Source organism: Micromys minutus, assembly GCF_963924665.1.
Source record: "Micromys minutus genome assembly, chromosome: 16".
Classification (NCBI taxonomy): Eukaryota; Metazoa; Chordata; class Mammalia; order Rodentia; family Muridae; genus Micromys; species Micromys minutus.
The window spans coordinates 40,829,032-40,847,821 of NC_137985.1; the positions used below are offsets into that span (position 1 = coordinate 40,829,032).

General features: G+C 47.1%; 1 protein-coding gene across 2 annotated transcripts; it reads left to right on the forward strand.

Annotated features, from left to right (window-relative positions):
- Positions 1–572: 572 nt before the first annotated feature.
- DRD2 (dopamine receptor D2) lies at positions 573–12,318 on the forward strand (the record flags this gene model as incomplete). 2 transcript variants are annotated; one of them, XM_080929694.1, is made up of 7 exons in its annotated part: positions 573–857; positions 4,930–5,039; positions 5,974–6,110; positions 7,320–7,510; positions 8,461–8,547; positions 10,023–10,353; positions 12,125–12,318. In XM_080929694.1, the coding sequence occupies 7 exons, from the start codon at positions 573–575 to the stop codon at positions 12,316–12,318; spliced, it is 1,335 nt and encodes a 444-aa protein (XP_080785820.1). The 2 variants fall into 2 exon arrangements, with proteins under 2 accessions (XP_080785820.1, XP_080785821.1); XM_080929695.1 differs by lacking the exon at positions 8,461–8,547.
- Positions 12,319–18,790: the final 6,472 nt, after the last annotated feature.

Below are 18,790 nucleotides of genomic sequence, written 5' to 3' on the forward strand. Positions count from 1 at the left end.
CAGGCTGACTTTGAACTCACTCTGTAGCTCAGGTTAGCCTTGAATTTTCTATCCCCCTGCATCAGCATTTGGAGGGAACTGGAATTACAGATGTATAATGCTAAGCATAGTAGCTATTATTTCTTCTAGAATATAAGATACAAAACCATATATTTGTTTGCCTGTTTTTTTTAGCCACATGTAGAATAATGTTAAAACATCAAAAATTAATGGATGCCCATTTCTGTTCTACCACAAGACTCCAGAACTTCTAACTAACTCTGCATGTGAGTGGGTTGAACAAGTGAAAGAATAAATGAGAATTCTTTTAAAGCTTATTTATGCTATTAGACTTGAAAACGGTATAGTTTTCATTTATTAAAGCTAGAAGAACAGAAGCTTGTCCCAACATTATAAAATAACTGGGTATGGGATAAAAAGAACATAGTTTGGGGAATTCTCTACTCTGCTAGCTTTTGGGGTTTCTTCGGGAGCCCTCTTTGCGAGGAAGCATGCCTTGAAAGCGGTCCTGCTCACTCTCTGTGTCATTTCTCCTGGCCAGAGCCGTGCCACCCAGTGGCCCCGCTGCCCCAATGGATCCACTGAACCTATCCTGGTACGATGAGGATCTGGAGAGGCAGAACTGGAGCCGGCCCTTCAATGGGTCCGAAGGGAAGGCAGACAGGCCCCACTACAACTACTACGCCATGCTGCTCACCCTCCTCATCTTCATCATCGTCTTTGGCAATGTGCTGGTGTGCATGGCTGTGTCCCGAGAGAAGGCTTTGCAGACCACCACCAACTACCTGATAGTCAGTCTTGCTGTGGCCGATCTTCTGGTGGCCACACTGGTTATGCCCTGGGTCGTCTACCTGGAGGTAGGTCTGCCCCCCCCCGCTTTCCTCCAAGAACCTTAGACTGGAGTTTGGATTCTTAAGCCCCCAGAAGTTTCTGCCTGTTCCCTCAAGTAGCCCTTCCCTCTCTGCTGGACTCAGTTTCTCTTTTTATGGAGCAGACAGTGATCATGGCTGTGTGCTTCACAGTGTGCTTCCTAAGTGTGGTAAGTATTCTATGCACAGGATCTTCCTATAGGACCCTCCCAGCAGCCCTGGTGGCAGACCTGGCATTGTCACCATCTGGCAGATGATGGGCCAGCTGGTTGGAGAAAATGTATGACTTTACACACACTGTGAAAAAAGGCCCAAGCTGGAATTCTGACTTGCCCTGGAATTGCTTCAGCAGATTATTACTAGAAGCAGGGATAAATGGTGAGGCTCTCTAAGGAGGAGACAATGCCTGTGTTCTAAGGCCCAGAACTTTCATCACTCTATCCACATTTCAGAAACAGGGGCTGCTATTCTGTGCTGCCTTTCTTTCCCCTGTCCAGTGTATTCTAGTGCCTACATCTTGGTAGAGGCACCAATGGACAGCCCATGCTGCAGCCCCTTCCCAAGGAGGATCATGCGGCCTTCTAAGGCAGAGCCTGCTTGCTGTCTCAAGCAGGAGGGTAGACAGCCCTCCTGCTGAAGGCCCTGTGGTGGATACATTGCAGAAAGTGATGGAGAAACTCAGAGAACTGATCCTCCCCTGCTTAGTTCCTAAAAGAGTAATCAGAGGCTTTGAGCAGAGGCTGTCCATCTTGACCCAAGCCGCACAGGAAAAGGAAAAGCTGTTATTGGAAAAGTCCCAAAGTGGGTCTCTTTTTCCTGGAGACACTTTCTAGAATGTTGACATGAGGCACTGGGGAATTTTAGAGGTGCAAGTGAGTTGCTATTGCTTTCTCTGCCTAGGAGCCTGAAGTGGCCTATCCAAGGCAGAAAGCAGTCTCAAGCTTGGGTATGTGGAAAGATGATTAGGTATTAAAGATTGTTGTCATTTTGTTTCTGTTGCTAAATAAAAATACTCTGACAGAAAGCAATTTAGGGCAGAAATGGTTTATTTTGTCTCACAATTCCAAATTACAGACCATTACTTGGACAAGTGAAGGCAGGAACTTGAAGTAGCTGGTGACATCTTGTCCATAGTCAAAAGCAGATAGAAATAAATGTTTGTGTGAGCTCAATGCTCATATTGCTCTCTCTATTCTTATACAGTCCAGGGCCACACCCATGGAATAGAGCCACCTACATTCATGGTAGGCCTTCCTACTTCAATTAACCCATTAAAAAAAATCAAAACCCAAACCAGACCACCACCACCAACCATCACCAAAAGTATCTCAGGCATTGACACAGGCCTGCCCAATCTTTAGTGGGACTCTTTCCAAGTGATTCTAAGTTCCATCAGATTAACAACCTTGGGCCTCGACTGCAGTTCCTCCATGACCCTCTTCTTTCTAAGGGCTCTCAACTCTGTCTATCCCCTGAGCTATATACAGAACTCTCCTTGAAGAACCCTTGATTTTCAAGCTTGGTCTGCCCACGGTCCTTTCAAAAAAGTGTCCCACATATGCCTCAAGCATTCATGGAACAGTGATGGAGGAAACAGGATCCCAAATGACCTTGTGTCCTTTGGATTTCTGCTCATAACAATGGTCCCTACTTTGTAGGAGTGTTTGAAAAATCCATTGAGTCACTACATGAAAAGCGCTCAGAATGGCTCATACTATATGACAAGGCTGATGAAGAGGGAATAGTGACAGATAACCAGCATCCCTCCTTGACTTAGGGAGGATTCCTCTTCTCCCCCCACCCCCTTTTTTTTCCTTCTTCATGCACAGGCAAAGAAGCACCTTCTTTCCAGATTGAAACATGTTCTGTTCAGGGTTATGGACATGAGTTTTGTTAGCCTCCAGCCTCCATGTCCTCATTTGACTTCAGGATAGGGACACATTCCTACAGCAAATGTATTGGGATCTCTGAGACCCTTGGCCCGTCAAGAAGATATTTTATTCATCATTTTCTGTCATTGTTTCGGGAGTGACCTGAAAGCTTCAAGAGTCAAGGTGCAGAAAGCCTTTCTTGGCTCCATCCATTTACACTTGGATAGCTAAGAAAGAGATTCCTGAGAGAGGGCAGGGAGGGAGCTCCTGCCTTCCTGGGGTCTTCCAGGTCTCACATTCTTCATAGTGAGAGTCACTGTGAGCCTTTTCTAGAAGAGGTGCAAGGATGTTTCTGAGTCATCTGTTACTCAGCACTGATTGAACAGTACCCTCCTCTTCCCTTGGGCCTGGGGTCTGGGGAAATTTGTTGCCATGAATGAAAAAAAAAAACTGATGAAGGCTTATTCTGCTTGAGACAGCAGGAAGAGAGCTCCACAGGTGACTGGGACTCTGCATCCAGGCAAGAAATCTTGAGAAGGCTTGTAGCAAAGAGGAGTCACTATTGCTAACTACCTTCCAGGGTAGCTGCTCCTGGGATCATAGAAACAACAGTTTCCTTCTTTACCCAGGCTTCAGACAACCTGGAGAGAAAAGGGATTTAGAGATTCTCAAAGGAAAGGACCATGTGGATCATTCCTCTCTGTATCCAGAAACTTAGGGCACACACTAAGTTTCTAAATTGCTGTTTTTTGAAAGGAAGAATAGAAGGTGGGAGAGGAGCAGAGAAGATGAAGCAGTCCTTGGTATTTCAGACCTGGGTCCTCAGGGACACGAAGGAAGCTTCCAGATACCAATCCCAGGAGGGACTCCAAAGCTGTTGTTAACCAGATGGGCCTAATGCCCTTCCCATTGGTGCTTTGAAAATAAATTGTGTATATTGGAAGCCTTGTTCATGCTTTACAGCTGGATAGCCAGACTTCAGCTCCCACCACGCAGAAATAAACTTGCATGAACCTCCAGAAGACATATACAGGAAAACACTTGCTTGTTCACAGTTGGCAGAGGCAACTGTACTGCCACTCATGGAGCTTGGGTTTTGGAAATATGTGGTTTTGTTTCTGAGACAAGAAGAGAGGGCAGTGTTAGTGAGGAGTAATCTGACAGTTAGTATGGGATGCTCCTGAGCTAGAGCACACAGTGTATGCTTCCCTGCTTCAGTCCAGGGCTGAGCATTTTTTCACTCCCCTCTCCTGTGAGTAGAAGCCAAGGATTGTCTATATGGTTGGGGCATTCCAGACTTGCAGAGTTAGTTAGCACTGGGAGGGATAACATCACCCTAGATCTGCAAATTGCCTTCCCACTCCTTCTGCCAAAAATCACAGCATCAAAATATAGAGACTATAGTTTTCTGTGTGGTGAATAGATGCTAAGTAGACAAAACCTGAGCTTTGGAACACTCGTGGAGATCATTGCCCAGGTGCTTTACAGATTAAAGCTAAAAGCTGAGGCGCTCAAGTGAGGCGAGTCATCTTTCATGTAGCACAAAGATCTTGGCACAAAAGTAGATCTACATGAGGCAAGGAGTGCAGGCCCCAAGTTCTCATCGGAACTACTTGCTCCCCACTGCTGCTCAGCTTGTGACCTGAAAGGTCTCTGTGATGGATTATAGGGAGTCAACTTGACAGGATCTAGAACCACCTAGGAGACAAACCTCTCGGCATATCTGTGAGGGGCTTTCCAATATTCAGTTATCTGATGTAGGAAGAGCCACTCTAAATGTAGGCTTTGCTGTTCCATGCTGTTGAAGACATGGGCTAAATACAAAGAAAACAAACAAACAAACAAACAAATGAACAAACATAAAACAAAAGATAAACACAAGCACTCATCTTTCTTTGTTTCCTGACTGATGACTCAATGTGACCGGATACCTCAAGCTCCAACCACCATGCCTTTCCACCATCCTGGACAGTATCCTAAAATTGCAAGCCATAGTAATCTTGTCATTACATTGATTTTTGTCAGGTGTTTTGTTACAGAAATAAGAAAAAGTGGCTGATACAACTACTAGGTCTGTTCTTTGAGATTGTTTCCCAACCTCATGGGCATAGCTCTTGTAGTAGGATTGAGCCTTGGGTAAATTATCTCCACAACTGTGCTTTCCACTCATGACGTTGTTTTATCTCCAGGTGGTGGGTGAGTGGAAATTCAGCAGGATTCACTGTGACATCTTTGTCACTCTGGATGTCATGATGTGCACAGCAAGCATCCTAAACCTGTGTGCTATCAGCATCGACAGGTGAGGACAGCCACATTGGGTGACATGATCCTGGTCATTCTTGCTCTGTGCCTCAGGGTCAGACTGTAATGACTGACTGTTTGTATATTAACCCATGTGGTTGAATGCGTGCGTGTGTGTGTGTGTGTGTGTGTGTGTGTGTGTATGCATGTGTGGTGTTTGGCTAGATAGTGCAGACTCTCCACAGACTACCTAGATCATGCCAAAGAGTTGGTTCTGACTGAAGCCCAAAGCATGTCTGTTGCTCCCTATTTATCTGCTCATGGGAAGATTGTAGAAATTATTTGAACCCCATGGTTCATTTTCATGTCTAGAAAATGTCTAAGGACACCTGTCTCTTAAGCTACAGTGTTGAGTTGGAAATTTGTGTCCCAACATCTGGTCAAGGAGGCCCAAGCCATGTTCACTTTATTCAACTGTATTCTTAGAGCCTTTCAACCACATACATAACATGTCGTGAGGCTTCCAGAGGACCTGCACTTCCCTCTCACAGGACTGTTGGAAGATGAGATGTTATTGAGTGGTGAATGAGTGTTTGGTGGAAAATGTGAGGGAGGATTAATGATGCCATTGTTATCAAAGCCAACCTCAATTATTGCTAGAATAATGCTAAAGCCTTGCTCTGAGAGACAGAACTACCAGTTGTCAACAAATTCTTTTACGTTCTACAGTCTAGTATAATAAGAATGGTTTCAGATGTGCAAAGATCCATCAGAAAGTCTATAATACAGGCAGGAAAAATTAAGTAGTGAATGGCCTAGGATCACACAGTAGCTGCTGTTCATTAAGTGTTTGAATGTGGAGACAACAGGGAAGGGCTGAGTGCCTTAGGCAGGCTTCATAGTGCCAGGCAGATAGAGCCATATGTGGTACATGCTGTAGAGTGAGGGGTCTGATGGCCAGCAACCCAGACTTAGTCTCCTTACCTTTGCAGGTACACAGCTGTGGCAATGCCCATGCTGTATAACACACGCTACAGCTCCAAGCGCCGAGTCACTGTCATGATCGCCATTGTCTGGGTACTGTCCTTCACCATCTCATGCCCACTGCTCTTCGGACTCAACAACACAGGCAAGTCTGGCCTTTGCCTGGGGCTCAGATGGCACCATCTCTCTACTTTGTTTAGGACAATGAATGGCTGAGTCTTTCATACAAACATGGGTAGAAGCCCAGTGGTTTCCCATTCCTAACTATAAGGAGGCCAGAGGCATCGCCCAGATCCAGCCCAACATAGTGTTGTTCCAAATTGGTTAGGAAAGGAAAGAGTGCCTACAGACATTGTGACTGGATGAGGAGAAGGGAAAATGGCTGAAGAGAAGATCTGGCTATTTTCAATCTCATTTAATGTGTTGGTGCAATCTAGACAGCTTTACAAACTACACAAGTTTGTATGTGCTCATGTATGTTTACCAAGGAGGTTATACCATTCACATCTGATAGTGGTGTTTAGGGGATGAGGTTGCAACCCATTGGATCAGCTGATCCAAGGTCCTATTCTTCCTGGAGCAATAAATCTAGAAACAAGTAGGAGGTGAATCAACCTCAAGCCCTTTCTTGTTGGAGGCAGTGTAAGAAGTAACTCAGATAGAAGAACAGAACACTTATAGTATAGAACTGCTTCTCAGGAGAGAAACAAGAGCTATACAGGTATTTCTCTAGAATATAGGCTTTATAAAAATCCAAGAATTATATAACTCAGAATACAGATGTCCCAGGAATTCCCAGAAGTGTGAAGAAGGCTGATTTTATTTGAATTAATTCAGAATAAACTTGATATCAACAGACATCTGGTCTACCTGGAAGGGACTGTGGGTGAACATTAAACACTAGAACACAGGTGAGTTAGTTAAATAAATAGGTGAAGTTATTCTTTTGCCCAAATTATGGAGTAGCAGTGCCTCTCCTCCTCCCATTATATATGAAAAACTAAAGTGATGGCTTTCTCTTTTGAAAATATATTTCTTTGGGTCATATCTTCTGAATCATAGCTTTCCTGTGTGTGTAGAAATGGCAAAACTAATGAAAAAATAAGAGAAGAGGAATAAAAAACTTGGAAGCAGTCAGTCCCAGCTTTACTTTTTGCTTGCAGTTGGGGATTGTACACCTTGATATTTTTTTTAACTGAGCATTGATTTGCATCTACCATATTCAGGCAACATTCAGTACATAATCTATAAAATTTCTTCTAGTTCCCAACAAGAAGATACGTATCTTCTGGTGGTACTATGACCTGGTGGGCCTGATGACACATAACCCATCTGAGTTTCTCTATTTCCCCAGACCAGAATGAGTGTATCATTGCCAACCCTGCCTTCGTGGTCTACTCCTCCATCGTCTCATTCTACGTGCCCTTCATTGTCACCCTGCTGGTCTATATCAAAATCTACATTGTCCTCCGGAAGCGCCGGAAGCGGGTCAACACCAAACGCAGCAGCCGAGCTTTTAGAGCCAACCTGAAGACACCACTCAAGGTCTCCGACCTCAGCCCCCACAAGGGTCTCTACCTAAGCACTGTCAAGAGAGCTAATACCACACTTGGGCTGGGCCTGGAACATTACAGCAAGGTGGAAGTCTAGTCTGGGATAGCTCTCCTGGGGCTGGATGAGGGTGTAGACCTCAGTAGAGTGATAGAATTTTTAGAACGGAAAGATGGCCCATGGTGGGAGCTAAGTTGAATTCACCATGTGAAGATCTTTGTGACTTCGCAAAGCAATTCTAGCTTGATCTAATCCTTAGTTTTTCTCTTCCTCCTCATGTAGTTTTGCCTTTCTCATTATGGCTCCCATGTTTCCATTCCCCCTTTTCCATCTTCTCAGAACCATTATTTGGACCTATTAGACTCTACCCTTCCCTCCATGTACACCCCTGACTCTTCCCCACTTCCTTCCTCTGCTCCTTCCTTTTTCTTATGCTTTTTTATCACATAATCTTTCTCTTTCACTCAACATTCTATAATGCAGACAGTATGTAGGTATAGAAAGAATAAGAACTTATGGGTTAGATGCATCAGGCCCAATCCCTGGTTTTATCACATTTTTAAAAAGTGTGTGCCCTTGGGTATGTTGGTTAGCTTCTGTGAGCCTTGGTTTCCTCATCTGTTAAGTGGGAGTCATGTGCAGTTCACAGGGTTTTCCTGAATATTTGATGTAAGAAAGGATGTGAGCATGTGCCTAGCATGATCCTGAATAGGTCCTTCACAAAGACCAAGGTCCTTTTGCCTCTCCCCTTGCCTGCCTCTTCTAATTAGTGTACCAGCCTTCCCCCTTGCCCCAGCTGTCTTCTGTGGCCCACACTCCTCTAGTTGGTGAACCCCTGACCAGAGTCTGAGTTCTCCATGGACTCCCTTGTCTTGGGTTTCTATTCCCTTACCACCTTTGCTCTCCACTGTCTTGTGTGACCCATGTGCTGGCTCACTCCACAGGGCAACTGTACCCACCCTGAGGACATGAAACTCTGCACCGTTATCATGAAGTCTAATGGGAGTTTCCCAGTGAACAGGCGGAGAATGGTAAGTGTTCAGGTCAGGGACACAATGCCATCTTTCTGCCCACCCCCTGACCAGTGGAGCCCACAATCCCTAATCCTAGGACCTCACTAGCTATTTTATTGGACAAGTGTCTCCTGGCGGCCCCACTTAGCCTCAGCTGAGAGCACATTTACATTGCACACTTCTGAGTAGGGATGCAGTGAGATGCCTCAATTCTGTGGGACACAGATACACTGAAGCTTGTTGGGAGTAATGAACTGCCCATATAACCTAGCAAAGTGACTATACAGACAGACAAGTTCCACTTCTCAAACACCTGCCATGCTTCCTGCTATCTCATCAAATCTTCAGGTGACCCTGGGAAGTAAATCTTACTGGTCTTCAGCTCACAGCAGAGGAAGCCAAGGCTCAGAGTACAGGTAGCTCATCCAAGTCAAAACAGTTAGTGAAAGAGTAGATATTGGAGTCAAGATCTATGTGACTTCTGAATTCACACCCCAGCTGTTCCATTCAGCATGCACCATCTTCTGGATATGCAGCTTCTGAGGCTGGGAGCTGGTGGCCAACTGAAGGGTGGGGACATGGTAGAGCAGTTGGGATGGACAAGAAGCATATCATGAACATAGGATCTGTAAATGCAAACTCATAGCATACCTGAGCTCTTCATGGTGCTGGTTACCACCAGAGTTCAAGAAGCAGACATTTCATCTTCCAGCTAAGTAGGGATACATAGGATCTAGCAATATGTCTTCCAGATAGGCAGGGTACCTATAATCTGGCTGCATTCCAAGAACAAGACTCTAATGAGCTATTTGTAATGTAGGTACTAAAACAATCTCAAGTCATACTCAAGGCAGCAGCCCATTTTCACCATCTGGGTACATAGACTGTATTTCAGAGGTTGTTCTAAGATCACAGAGGTCTGGGAGAGGGGAGTGTAGAGAGGAACTGGGAACTCATGTGTGAATCTATGCTGGACCTTCCAGGTCAGTCTATCAGAGAAGAAGATACAGAGCTTCCAGATAAGCCCCAGCCTTCTGGGCTAAGCTAGGCAGCTCACATATCCATGCCATTGCCTGTATTCCAGCCTGGAAGAGAGGATGGGGAACATGGTTTTTATGTAGTCAGAATTGAGTTCTTGAAAGTGAGGAAAGACTGAATGTCAGCTGGGGTTTTATCTTAGCAGTTGAATTGGTGTCTGGCCCTTAGCACTCAGGAAGCATCACTCGGGTTATAAGGAGAGAAGTGGATGAGTGCTAGCATCCAAGGGTTTCTATTGACGCTTCACAGATTGCTCTGGGAAGTGGTCCAGGAGTAACTGCTGTGAGTTTGAGTGCTGTATTCAGATGGCCCCTGCCTCCCAGTGATGGCCCTCTTTATGTTCCTGGCAGAGAAACCATGCTGTTTGCAAGAGTGTGCAGAGGGGAAGGAGGACCAAGGAGTCTTGGTGGCTTCTACCCAGGGATTTCATCCCAAGTTCTCTGTCTCTGCCACAGGACGCTGCCCGCCGAGCTCAGGAGCTGGAAATGGAGATGCTGTCAAGCACCAGCCCCCCAGAGAGGACCCGGTACAGCCCCATCCCTCCCAGTCACCACCAGCTCACTCTCCCCGATCCATCTCAACACGGCCTCCATAGCAACCCTGACAGTCCTGCCAAACCAGAGAAGAACGGGCATGCCAAGATTGTCAACCCCAGGATTGCCAAGTTCTTTGAGATCCAGACCATGCCCAATGGCAAAACCCGGACCTCCCTTAAGACGATGAGCCGCAGGAAGCTCTCCCAGCAGAAGGAGAAGAAAGCCACTCAGATGCTTGCCATTGTTCTTGGTGAGTCAGCTCCCAGGGATGGCCACACCCCTGCCATACCTAGCCCTGGCTGGGGAAAGAACACATCTTGGAAGTTCCCAGACTTTACCTTGCTGACCGTGGTTTGAAGGTCATGGGTTGGGTACTTCTGCAGTGACAGGCCACACTCCTTACATATAGTCAGTATTCAGTAGAATCTCCTATTGTGCCTACTATACAGAAGGGCAAACCCAGATGTTTTTATGTAGTTATATAACTTGACCATAGTCAACTCAGGCTGTTTGATACAGTGTCTGGGCTTCACTGGTCTCTGGTAAGACACCACAGCCTGTGTTCTAGGTATGTACCTTCTCCTTCTGCTTTATGATATATAGAGTAAGTTGCCTCTAAGGGTGGTCATCATAGTCAGTCAAGATAGCACAGGGTTGGGAAAACTGCACATGAGAGTTCTTATGCATTTTGTTACTACTACTGTTGCTGAGGGATTGGGAAATATACATTTTTTACTCAACCATTTTCCCATGTGACAAATGCCCCCCCCCGTGAAAAACAAGGTAGGTATTTGAGAGATGGCTACAGATTTACTGGACAAGACTTTTGAATAAAGCTCTATGGGCTGGAGAGATGGCTCGGCTGGTAAAGGCACTTGCCACCATCACACCTGACAACCTGAGTTCAATTCCTCAGTCTCATTTCCCCACAAGCTGTCCTTTGGTTTACATGTGCCCCCCCCCACTAGTGTATTTTTTTCCATTTCTAAAAAAACTGTGTAAAGAAGGAGCAAATCTGGGGAGTATACTTATTCAGGCAGTTGGGAAAGGAGGACTGGGTAGGGGCAGGGTGTGAGTTCTCCGTTCTCATGACACTAGGACCCCATCTGATGGAAATCCTGGGCTGTGAGTGGGCAGGTTCTAATACCCTCTTGTTCAGAAGCATAGGCCTCAGAAGGGTAAGGGACTATTTTCTAATACATATCTTGAGTGTGGCAGGATGGGTTTGGAGCCAGCTCCATGGGACAGTCCACTAGTTCTCCCCTTGTTACTCCAAGACACTGCTCTGTCCTAAATTAGCCCCAATAACTACACACTAGCTGGAGCAAGTGATACTGAAGCTGCCTTTGTAAGAGAGCATGAACTCCAGGTAGGACCAACAAAGGCCATGTCTACCAATACTAATCAATCTTAGGAAAAGTCAGAGCAAGGCTCTTGACATTTGAGGGGGTCTAGACAGATGGGAATCCGATATTATTTGTGTCAGCCAATTGCAAAGTATCTCGGGGACATTATGGAGTCAACATAAGAATAGTTTCCCATTGAATTCAAGGAGTCACCAGGAAAACTAAGTAAGATGGGTATTTAGCCTTCTCTTCCTAAATTTTATGTCCCACACTCCTGAGAACAAATTCTGTCCAATGTCATCAGCTTGAGGATAGCATTGCCCACAATGGTGACTGGGAAGTAGGTGGTGTGTCTATTTACAGAGACAGACTGGAGTCAGATGGCTAAGATTTCCCATTTCTTTTTCAAGCCACTTCCTTCTCTAGCAGGTGGATGCCATGCCCTTTGAGCAAATGAGGAAAAGGAGGCTGAGGAAGATGCAGGGAAAATGTGCGCCAAAAGCAAGATGGTTAGATCCGAGACCAGGGCTCCCTTTGCCATAACCCTGGGGCTACCACCAGCAGTTAGCACTCCCGATGCTCCGGGGAAGCCTGTGACAGAGCAGAAAGGTGGACGGGGAGTGGGACCCAGTCTCTCCTTTGCCGGGTGCCAGCCTGACCCTGCCCTCTCCCCAGGTGTGTTCATCATCTGCTGGCTGCCCTTCTTCATCACGCACATCCTGAACATACACTGTGACTGCAACATTCCACCAGTCCTCTACAGCGCCTTCACGTGGCTGGGCTATGTCAACAGTGCTGTGAACCCCATCATCTACACCACCTTCAACATCGAGTTCCGCAAGGCCTTCATGAAGATCCTGCACTGCTGAGTCTGCCCCTTGCCTGCACAGCAGCTGCTTCCCACCTCCCTGCCTAGGCAGGCCAGACCTCATCCCTGCAAGCTGTGGGCAGAAAGGCCCAGATGGACTCCGGCCTTCTCTTGATCCTGCAGGCCCTGCAGTGTTAGCTTGGCTCGGTGCCCCTCTCTGCCCACACACCCTCATCCTGCCAGGGTAGGGCCAGGGAGACTGGTATCTTACCAGCTCTGGGGTTGGACCCATGGCTCAGGGCAACCCACAGAGTGTCCCTCTCATCCAGACCCTGTCTCCTTGGCACCAAAGATGCAGTGGCCTTCCTTGACCTTCCTTCTGGGCACGGAGACCAGCTCAGTGGCCAAGCACACCCTGATCATTGGCTTGGCCTGGCCCTTGCTTGCCTGTGTTGAATCAGGTGGTGGGAGGGAAGGACGGTTCTTACTTTACAGTGACCACATAGGAAAGCAGGGAACACACCAAGGCCTCCAGGTATCGTTAGTATCGGGAGACACACATAAATGCCAGGTAGCTCCACAGACCCCAGAGAAACTGAGGCTGAAAAATCTGTTTTCCACTCCAACTCTAGTGTGAGTCCCTACTTTTCACAGCAGAGGGTATGGCTGTGTCCTAACTTGTCATAGCATCCCATGGGATTTCTGTATCCTTTGGGGGAAAAACAACTCTAATCCTCAAGGGCCCCAAGAGAGACTATAAGGAGAAAAATAGCTGATCTCCCTCTACCCTTCAATCCACCCCGCCACTTCTTGACATACCTTGGACATATCCGTTCCCTACAGCAAATGCTGGCCAGCCTGGGAAGTTGGACCTTGGACTAGTGTTGGAGCTGAAGTTGGAGGCAGTAACTTGGGGCTCTTTAGGGGGGTGTTGATATCTTCTCTTTCCCATTTCTCTTCCTTCCCAGTGCCTCTGCCTTAGAGGAGGCTATGGGTGGGGGTGCTGGGGCTGCTGATCCCTTTGGGGCCTGGCCCTGAGTAAGGAGGGGAAACTACAGTTTGGAGGGTTCTGGGCTCCAACTCTGTGACATCACCATACCTGCACCAAATCAATAAACCCTTGACAAGAGTCATTCCCATAGGCACTTGGGTGGCCTGAAACACTGTCAGCAATATCTTTAACATTAGATATAGCATAATAGGGAATCTAGCTACCCCAGCTCCCTGGATCCTGCTGTTTCTTCAGGACGAATCTTAGCCACCAGGGCAGAGCTCTGTGGTAAGGGTGGCCCCTGAGGTGTTGGGTTTGCTCACATCTGTCTGTTCCTTGTCTGGTCCCTGGCATGGGCAGTGTGAAACAGGCAAAGCACTTGGGCAGGTGTCTGTCTTCTCACTCCCAGGTTTGCTCACAGCTCCAGGCTCTCAGGGTCCCAGGCTGGCACTGCCCCAACAACAGAAGACTGACTCCTTAAAAGTGAAATAGAAATCAACCTTGTGAAAGAGGAATGTTCTTGGCACCTTAAAATCAGGAATAATGACAAACAGGGTAGTGGCACCCACGGGCTCAGGCTCTGGGGAACTGTCAGGGCATAATTTGCATGCTAAATATAATATTTTTAGCACCAAAGTTTGGAGCACTTAAGTTGCCCTGAACATTTAATTATGGACTTTCATCTTCTCCCTGAACTTGAATCTAGTGCTAAGCTTTGGGAAAGGCTCTTGTCCCCAGAAGCACCCTGGTGCCAGAAGGTAAGTTAAACAGGTGCCCTAGGGTAGCTCAGAGCTACCAATGATTTGGTGGTTGTCTCCTCAAAGGTATCAGATCCTAGGAAACTCTGAGCTGCTGATACCCACCCAATAATCAACCAACAAAACAACACTCCCCATATACATACATCACACACACACACACACACACACACACACACACACACACACACACACACACAAAACATGCTGTCAGCCTAAGGATGGATGTATGCTCTTGGCCTGGCTAGGGGATTCAAAGTTTGTTTCATTAGAAGTCTTTTGAAGGCATTCAAGTTTACTAGCATTGAAAACCAGAGGAGGAGGAAGAGGAGGAGAAAGAGGAAGAGGAGGGGAGAATGAAGAGGAAGGAGGGAGGAAGGGAAAGAAAAGGGGGGAGGGAGGGAGAAAAAGAGATAGAGATAGAGAGAGAGAGAGAGAGAGAGAGAGAGAGAGAGAGAGAGAGAGAGAGAGAGAAAGAGAAACCTGAAATTGGGGTGGGGAGGGAGGCAATCCACAAAGCAATCAGAGAAGAACCCTGTCAGAGAGAAAAGGGGAAGAGGGCAGGGCAGGGGCGGGAGGCGGGGCAGGAGAGAGTTGCCCTCAATTGTCAGGAGGCTTCAAGTCTTTCTTCCAGACAGCAGATTGACAGCTAGAGTGGGCAGGGGGAGGGCTGGGCCACACCCTCTCCCCTTAAGTTCTTGGGAGCGAAAGGATGGGAAGAAGGGGACCCAGAAACACATAGCAGAAATGGGGATCCCATGCTCTGGCTTTCCAAAAAAGGCCCCACCCTTTCTCTGGATGGTTTTGGGAAGGAAGCCTCAGTATTTTTCCTTCCCAATTCCTTCCTCACATTCCCAGTGTCCCCACCTAGTGGGAGCCCATTCCATCTTTGTGGCCAGAGAGTACATGGCTTCCTTTACCTGCTACCCAGTCTTCCCTGAGTCAGTACCTGAGACAGTCTTCACTGTCTTGGGTACAAGAACAGAGCCTGTATCTGATTTGGAAACCTACCAGTACAGAGCAGCTTTTGGCTTTGTTTTCATGGATGCTCTCCTCTTAGTCCCAAGATGTCTTTCCTGTACTCCTGCCTTACTTGAGGAGGGTGGTTTGTCTAGGTGAAAGGCCCAGACCCCTGACAGAATCTTACACCATCCATTCTGTACAGTGTAGTTGGAACTGGCTAGTGCGGGCAAATATATATTTTATTTAGATAGAGAAAGAAAACTTGTTTGAGACTAGAGCTTCCAGATGATACCCGAGGTCTGTGCAAACAGCAATTCCCTGCCCAGCAGCAGGTGGTGAAGAAAGAGCAGGGACAAAGTGAAGGCAAGAGGCTAGGGTCTGAGGATTTCAGGTTTCTGGGGGTCCTTCCCTGTTTATTACTTGTCTGCAGCTCTGCTACACCAAGTGAGGCAGGAAGCTGGTAGAGAGGAAATGTAGCATCTTCTAAGTGAGTAGGTGTAAGTGGCCCACCCCAGCTTTGTGGGTGAAGCAGAGAGAACCCTGGGCAGGGAGCAGGGTGATGGCTGAAACTCTGTCCAGAAAGCGCTTTTACTGCCAGGTGGCACCATAAAGAGCCTAAGTTTATTCTTTAAAGCCCCTTTGTGTGCATGCAGTATCCCTTGCCTCCACCCAGCCCTGCTCTTATGGATGCAGACAGGATGCTTTGACTTGATCTCCCGGTGCCTCTTGTACTATAGCTGCAGATCACCTTCACCCCTGTGTCTCAGTGATTACAACCAGTGACTCAGTATGACTGTAGGTTGCACTCCACATCAAGGCCCAGAAAGAATCTTCCATTTCGTCCCAGAATGCACTGGCACGGGGAAGTAGGCAGCTGTGTCCTAAGGCATTATTCCCACAAGGCCCCCAAAGCCTGATTACCTGTGCTGTATTCCAAGAGACAAATTCCTCTTGTTTAGGAGAAACGGCAAGAAGCTGAAATGATGAGTGCTTATTCAGTGCCTGGTCATTTCAGAGGCTTGGCAATAGTTTCAAGTGTGACAGCACCCTAAGGTCACAAGTGCTGCCAAGTGGTTTGACTGGAGCTAAGGAACTTTCAGCAACTTGAGGTTGTGACCAAGACAGACTTTGTACTCAAGTCTGCCTGGGCCCACCCTACCAGCCTTTCTCAGCTTCTTTCTCCAGTTTTCCTCCCCTGACACAGGCTAGCCTGGCTTGCATCCTTTGTCCTTCGTGCAGCATTGCACAAAATGTCCCAGCCTCTATTGACTATAATGGGACTCAGGACCATGAAGTACATGTGTCCTGCGCACCGAGGGGGGAGAGAATGGGATATAAAAATGACCAGGTTGTATACCCGAGCAAGAACAGGGCAGACAGTCAGGGGTGTCGGTTCATTGCTTTCAAGGAGAGTGGCCCTCTCTAACAGGGCAAGCAGGAGAAACTTCATAGGTAGAAATTAATGGGCTGGACCTAGTAGCACGGGGCAGGGAATGTGGGACTCCATCAGGCACAAATGGAGAAACTCAGCATTAGCATGTGAAGGGGCTATAGTGTGATCCTGGGGCTGGTGAGACCCGTAAAGGATGCTCCTGAACCGATGACTAGAGCAGCCATCTGTGTCCAGAAGTCCTGGGGTGTCCCCTGCCCTGCTGCCTTCTCTCCTCTCTCTCCCAAGCCTGGAGATTGGCTTCTCTTTTTGTCTCCACTCTGTGACCTCCTGAGCATATCTTCCAGGGGCTATAAGGATGCATCCATAGGTGTTTCTGGCCTCTTAGAGTTTTCTGCAGATCACTGCATGTCCACCTTCAATCTGAGAAGGTCACACAAGCCAACTGGATCTTCCCATCTGCAGACTAACTAGCTGTGGCTTGCTAAAGTGCATGGCTCCTTCTGTTTCCATATCTGCGAGAGTTCCACCACCCACTGACTTCTCAAAGCACAGGAAGTCACCTAAGCAGAGGTTTAGGATAGGAAAGGAATTTACCTCTGTAAATGGTAAGGGAAAAGCGGGTAAGTTGACGAAAAGGGACAAGAGCTGGAAGACAGAAGAGAAATGAAGTGAAGGTAAGTGCTGGTGCATGCTGGGTTTGCGTTTAGTCCAATAGCATCCTCACATCTAAAAGGCTTCTACACTCAGGGGCTTGAGCATCCACAGGCCTCATGGTCTAGGAAAGCCTACAACTAATGAAGTATAAAACCAAGGCCTTGGGCCAGGTTTGCCTGGACACCTCTAAATCCTCTGTCATAGTTTGGAATTCCAATTTCCCATCACAGCATCCATCTTCCTCACTGCACACAGTCCCGTGGGAATCTTTGGAATTCACTGGAAAATCAGACTCCATCCACGCTCTGCTTGGAAAGAGGCAGGGGCTCTTCTCATCTTCTCTCAGTAGGCAAAACTCCAGACTCAAGATAAACATCAGAGTTTCCCCACTGGAAATCCATCCCATTGTCTTCCCACAGAAAAAAGCTGTCTCTCCCACATTCTGGAGCAAATGGAGTACCTCCATCCTCTAGCCTCTGGCCCATATCTGACATGTAGATCATTCAGGAGGCTCTTTCTGATCAACCCAGTGCTTAGGTTGAAAACTGACTTGAGAAGAAAGGTCAGTGGCTGCTTCTATCCAATATGGCAAACTCAGTTTAGCTAAATTAAAAACCTGATCCCTCAACTACACTCACATTTCAAGGAATCAGTCCCACAAGCCACTAGAGGTACCCTACCTACTAAGCATCGTGAATCCCAAAAACGTCTTCCCTCATTTAAGTCCTATTGGAAATACCCGCCCTGTTTTAGGAGTTTGGAGAACCTTCAATTGAGCTGGAAACAAAGGGTGAGGAGCAGGTTTGTAGATGGAGGCGGGTAATGTTCACTTTGGGATGATTTGAATTTAAGGGTTTTCTAGGACCTCCAAGTAGAGATGACCAGAAAGAAATCAGGGTTCCAATTTTTAGCACCCCAACTCTGAGGCACTTTAAACACAGTGGAAGCCTACTAGAGAGCTTCTTTGAGCAATTTCGAGGACCTCCTTTAAACACAACCAAAAATATCCCTATATAACTGAGAAGGCAGGCGTGTCCAAATAAAGCTTAAGATAGACACTATATGTATGTGTCTAGGGCAACTTGAGAATACAGAGCAAAGTCCTGTTGCTCAAGCCTAAGCCTGAACTATCACCTCTGTTAGTTCTTGGAGGAAGTAATTCAAAGAAGCGGGGATCTGAAGACCTTCACAAAGGGCCAGGCTCATCAGAGCTAATGTATTTCATAGGCACAGTCTTGACCATACTTCCATGACACCCCTGCCTTGAATAACAAATGTCAATGCATTCCCTCCCCAACACTTTTATTCAAGGTTTTCCTCACACTCCTCCTACTATGGTAAGCCAGACACCATTTTGTTCATTGGCTCCAGTCTCATGATTCCCATTGGTTGCCCGTGCTTACTTATTTGTGTGTGGGTATGTGGTCTGTACTATCTCTTCTGGCTTTTCCAGATTCCTAGACTTGTGCTTTCAGACCTGACCCTTCCCCTCCTCCTGTTCATTGCCTTAGGAGACAGACTAGGGGTATTTTCTCAGTCACATCAGGTAGTTGGCATGGAATGGGGAGATGAAGCTGACATAGAACAGAAGACTAAAGCTGACACAGGACAGGGAGCTAGACAATCTCCTGAATGCTTTCCCGAGTTTCTACTACTTCTCTTAGGAAAGACTTCCATCCCCACTGTGCCACAGGCATGGCGCTGTTGAGAAAGGGCCCAGAGAAAGCCCTGGATATACCCCCTGGTGACCATCTTTAGCCCTGGCTGCCCTGAG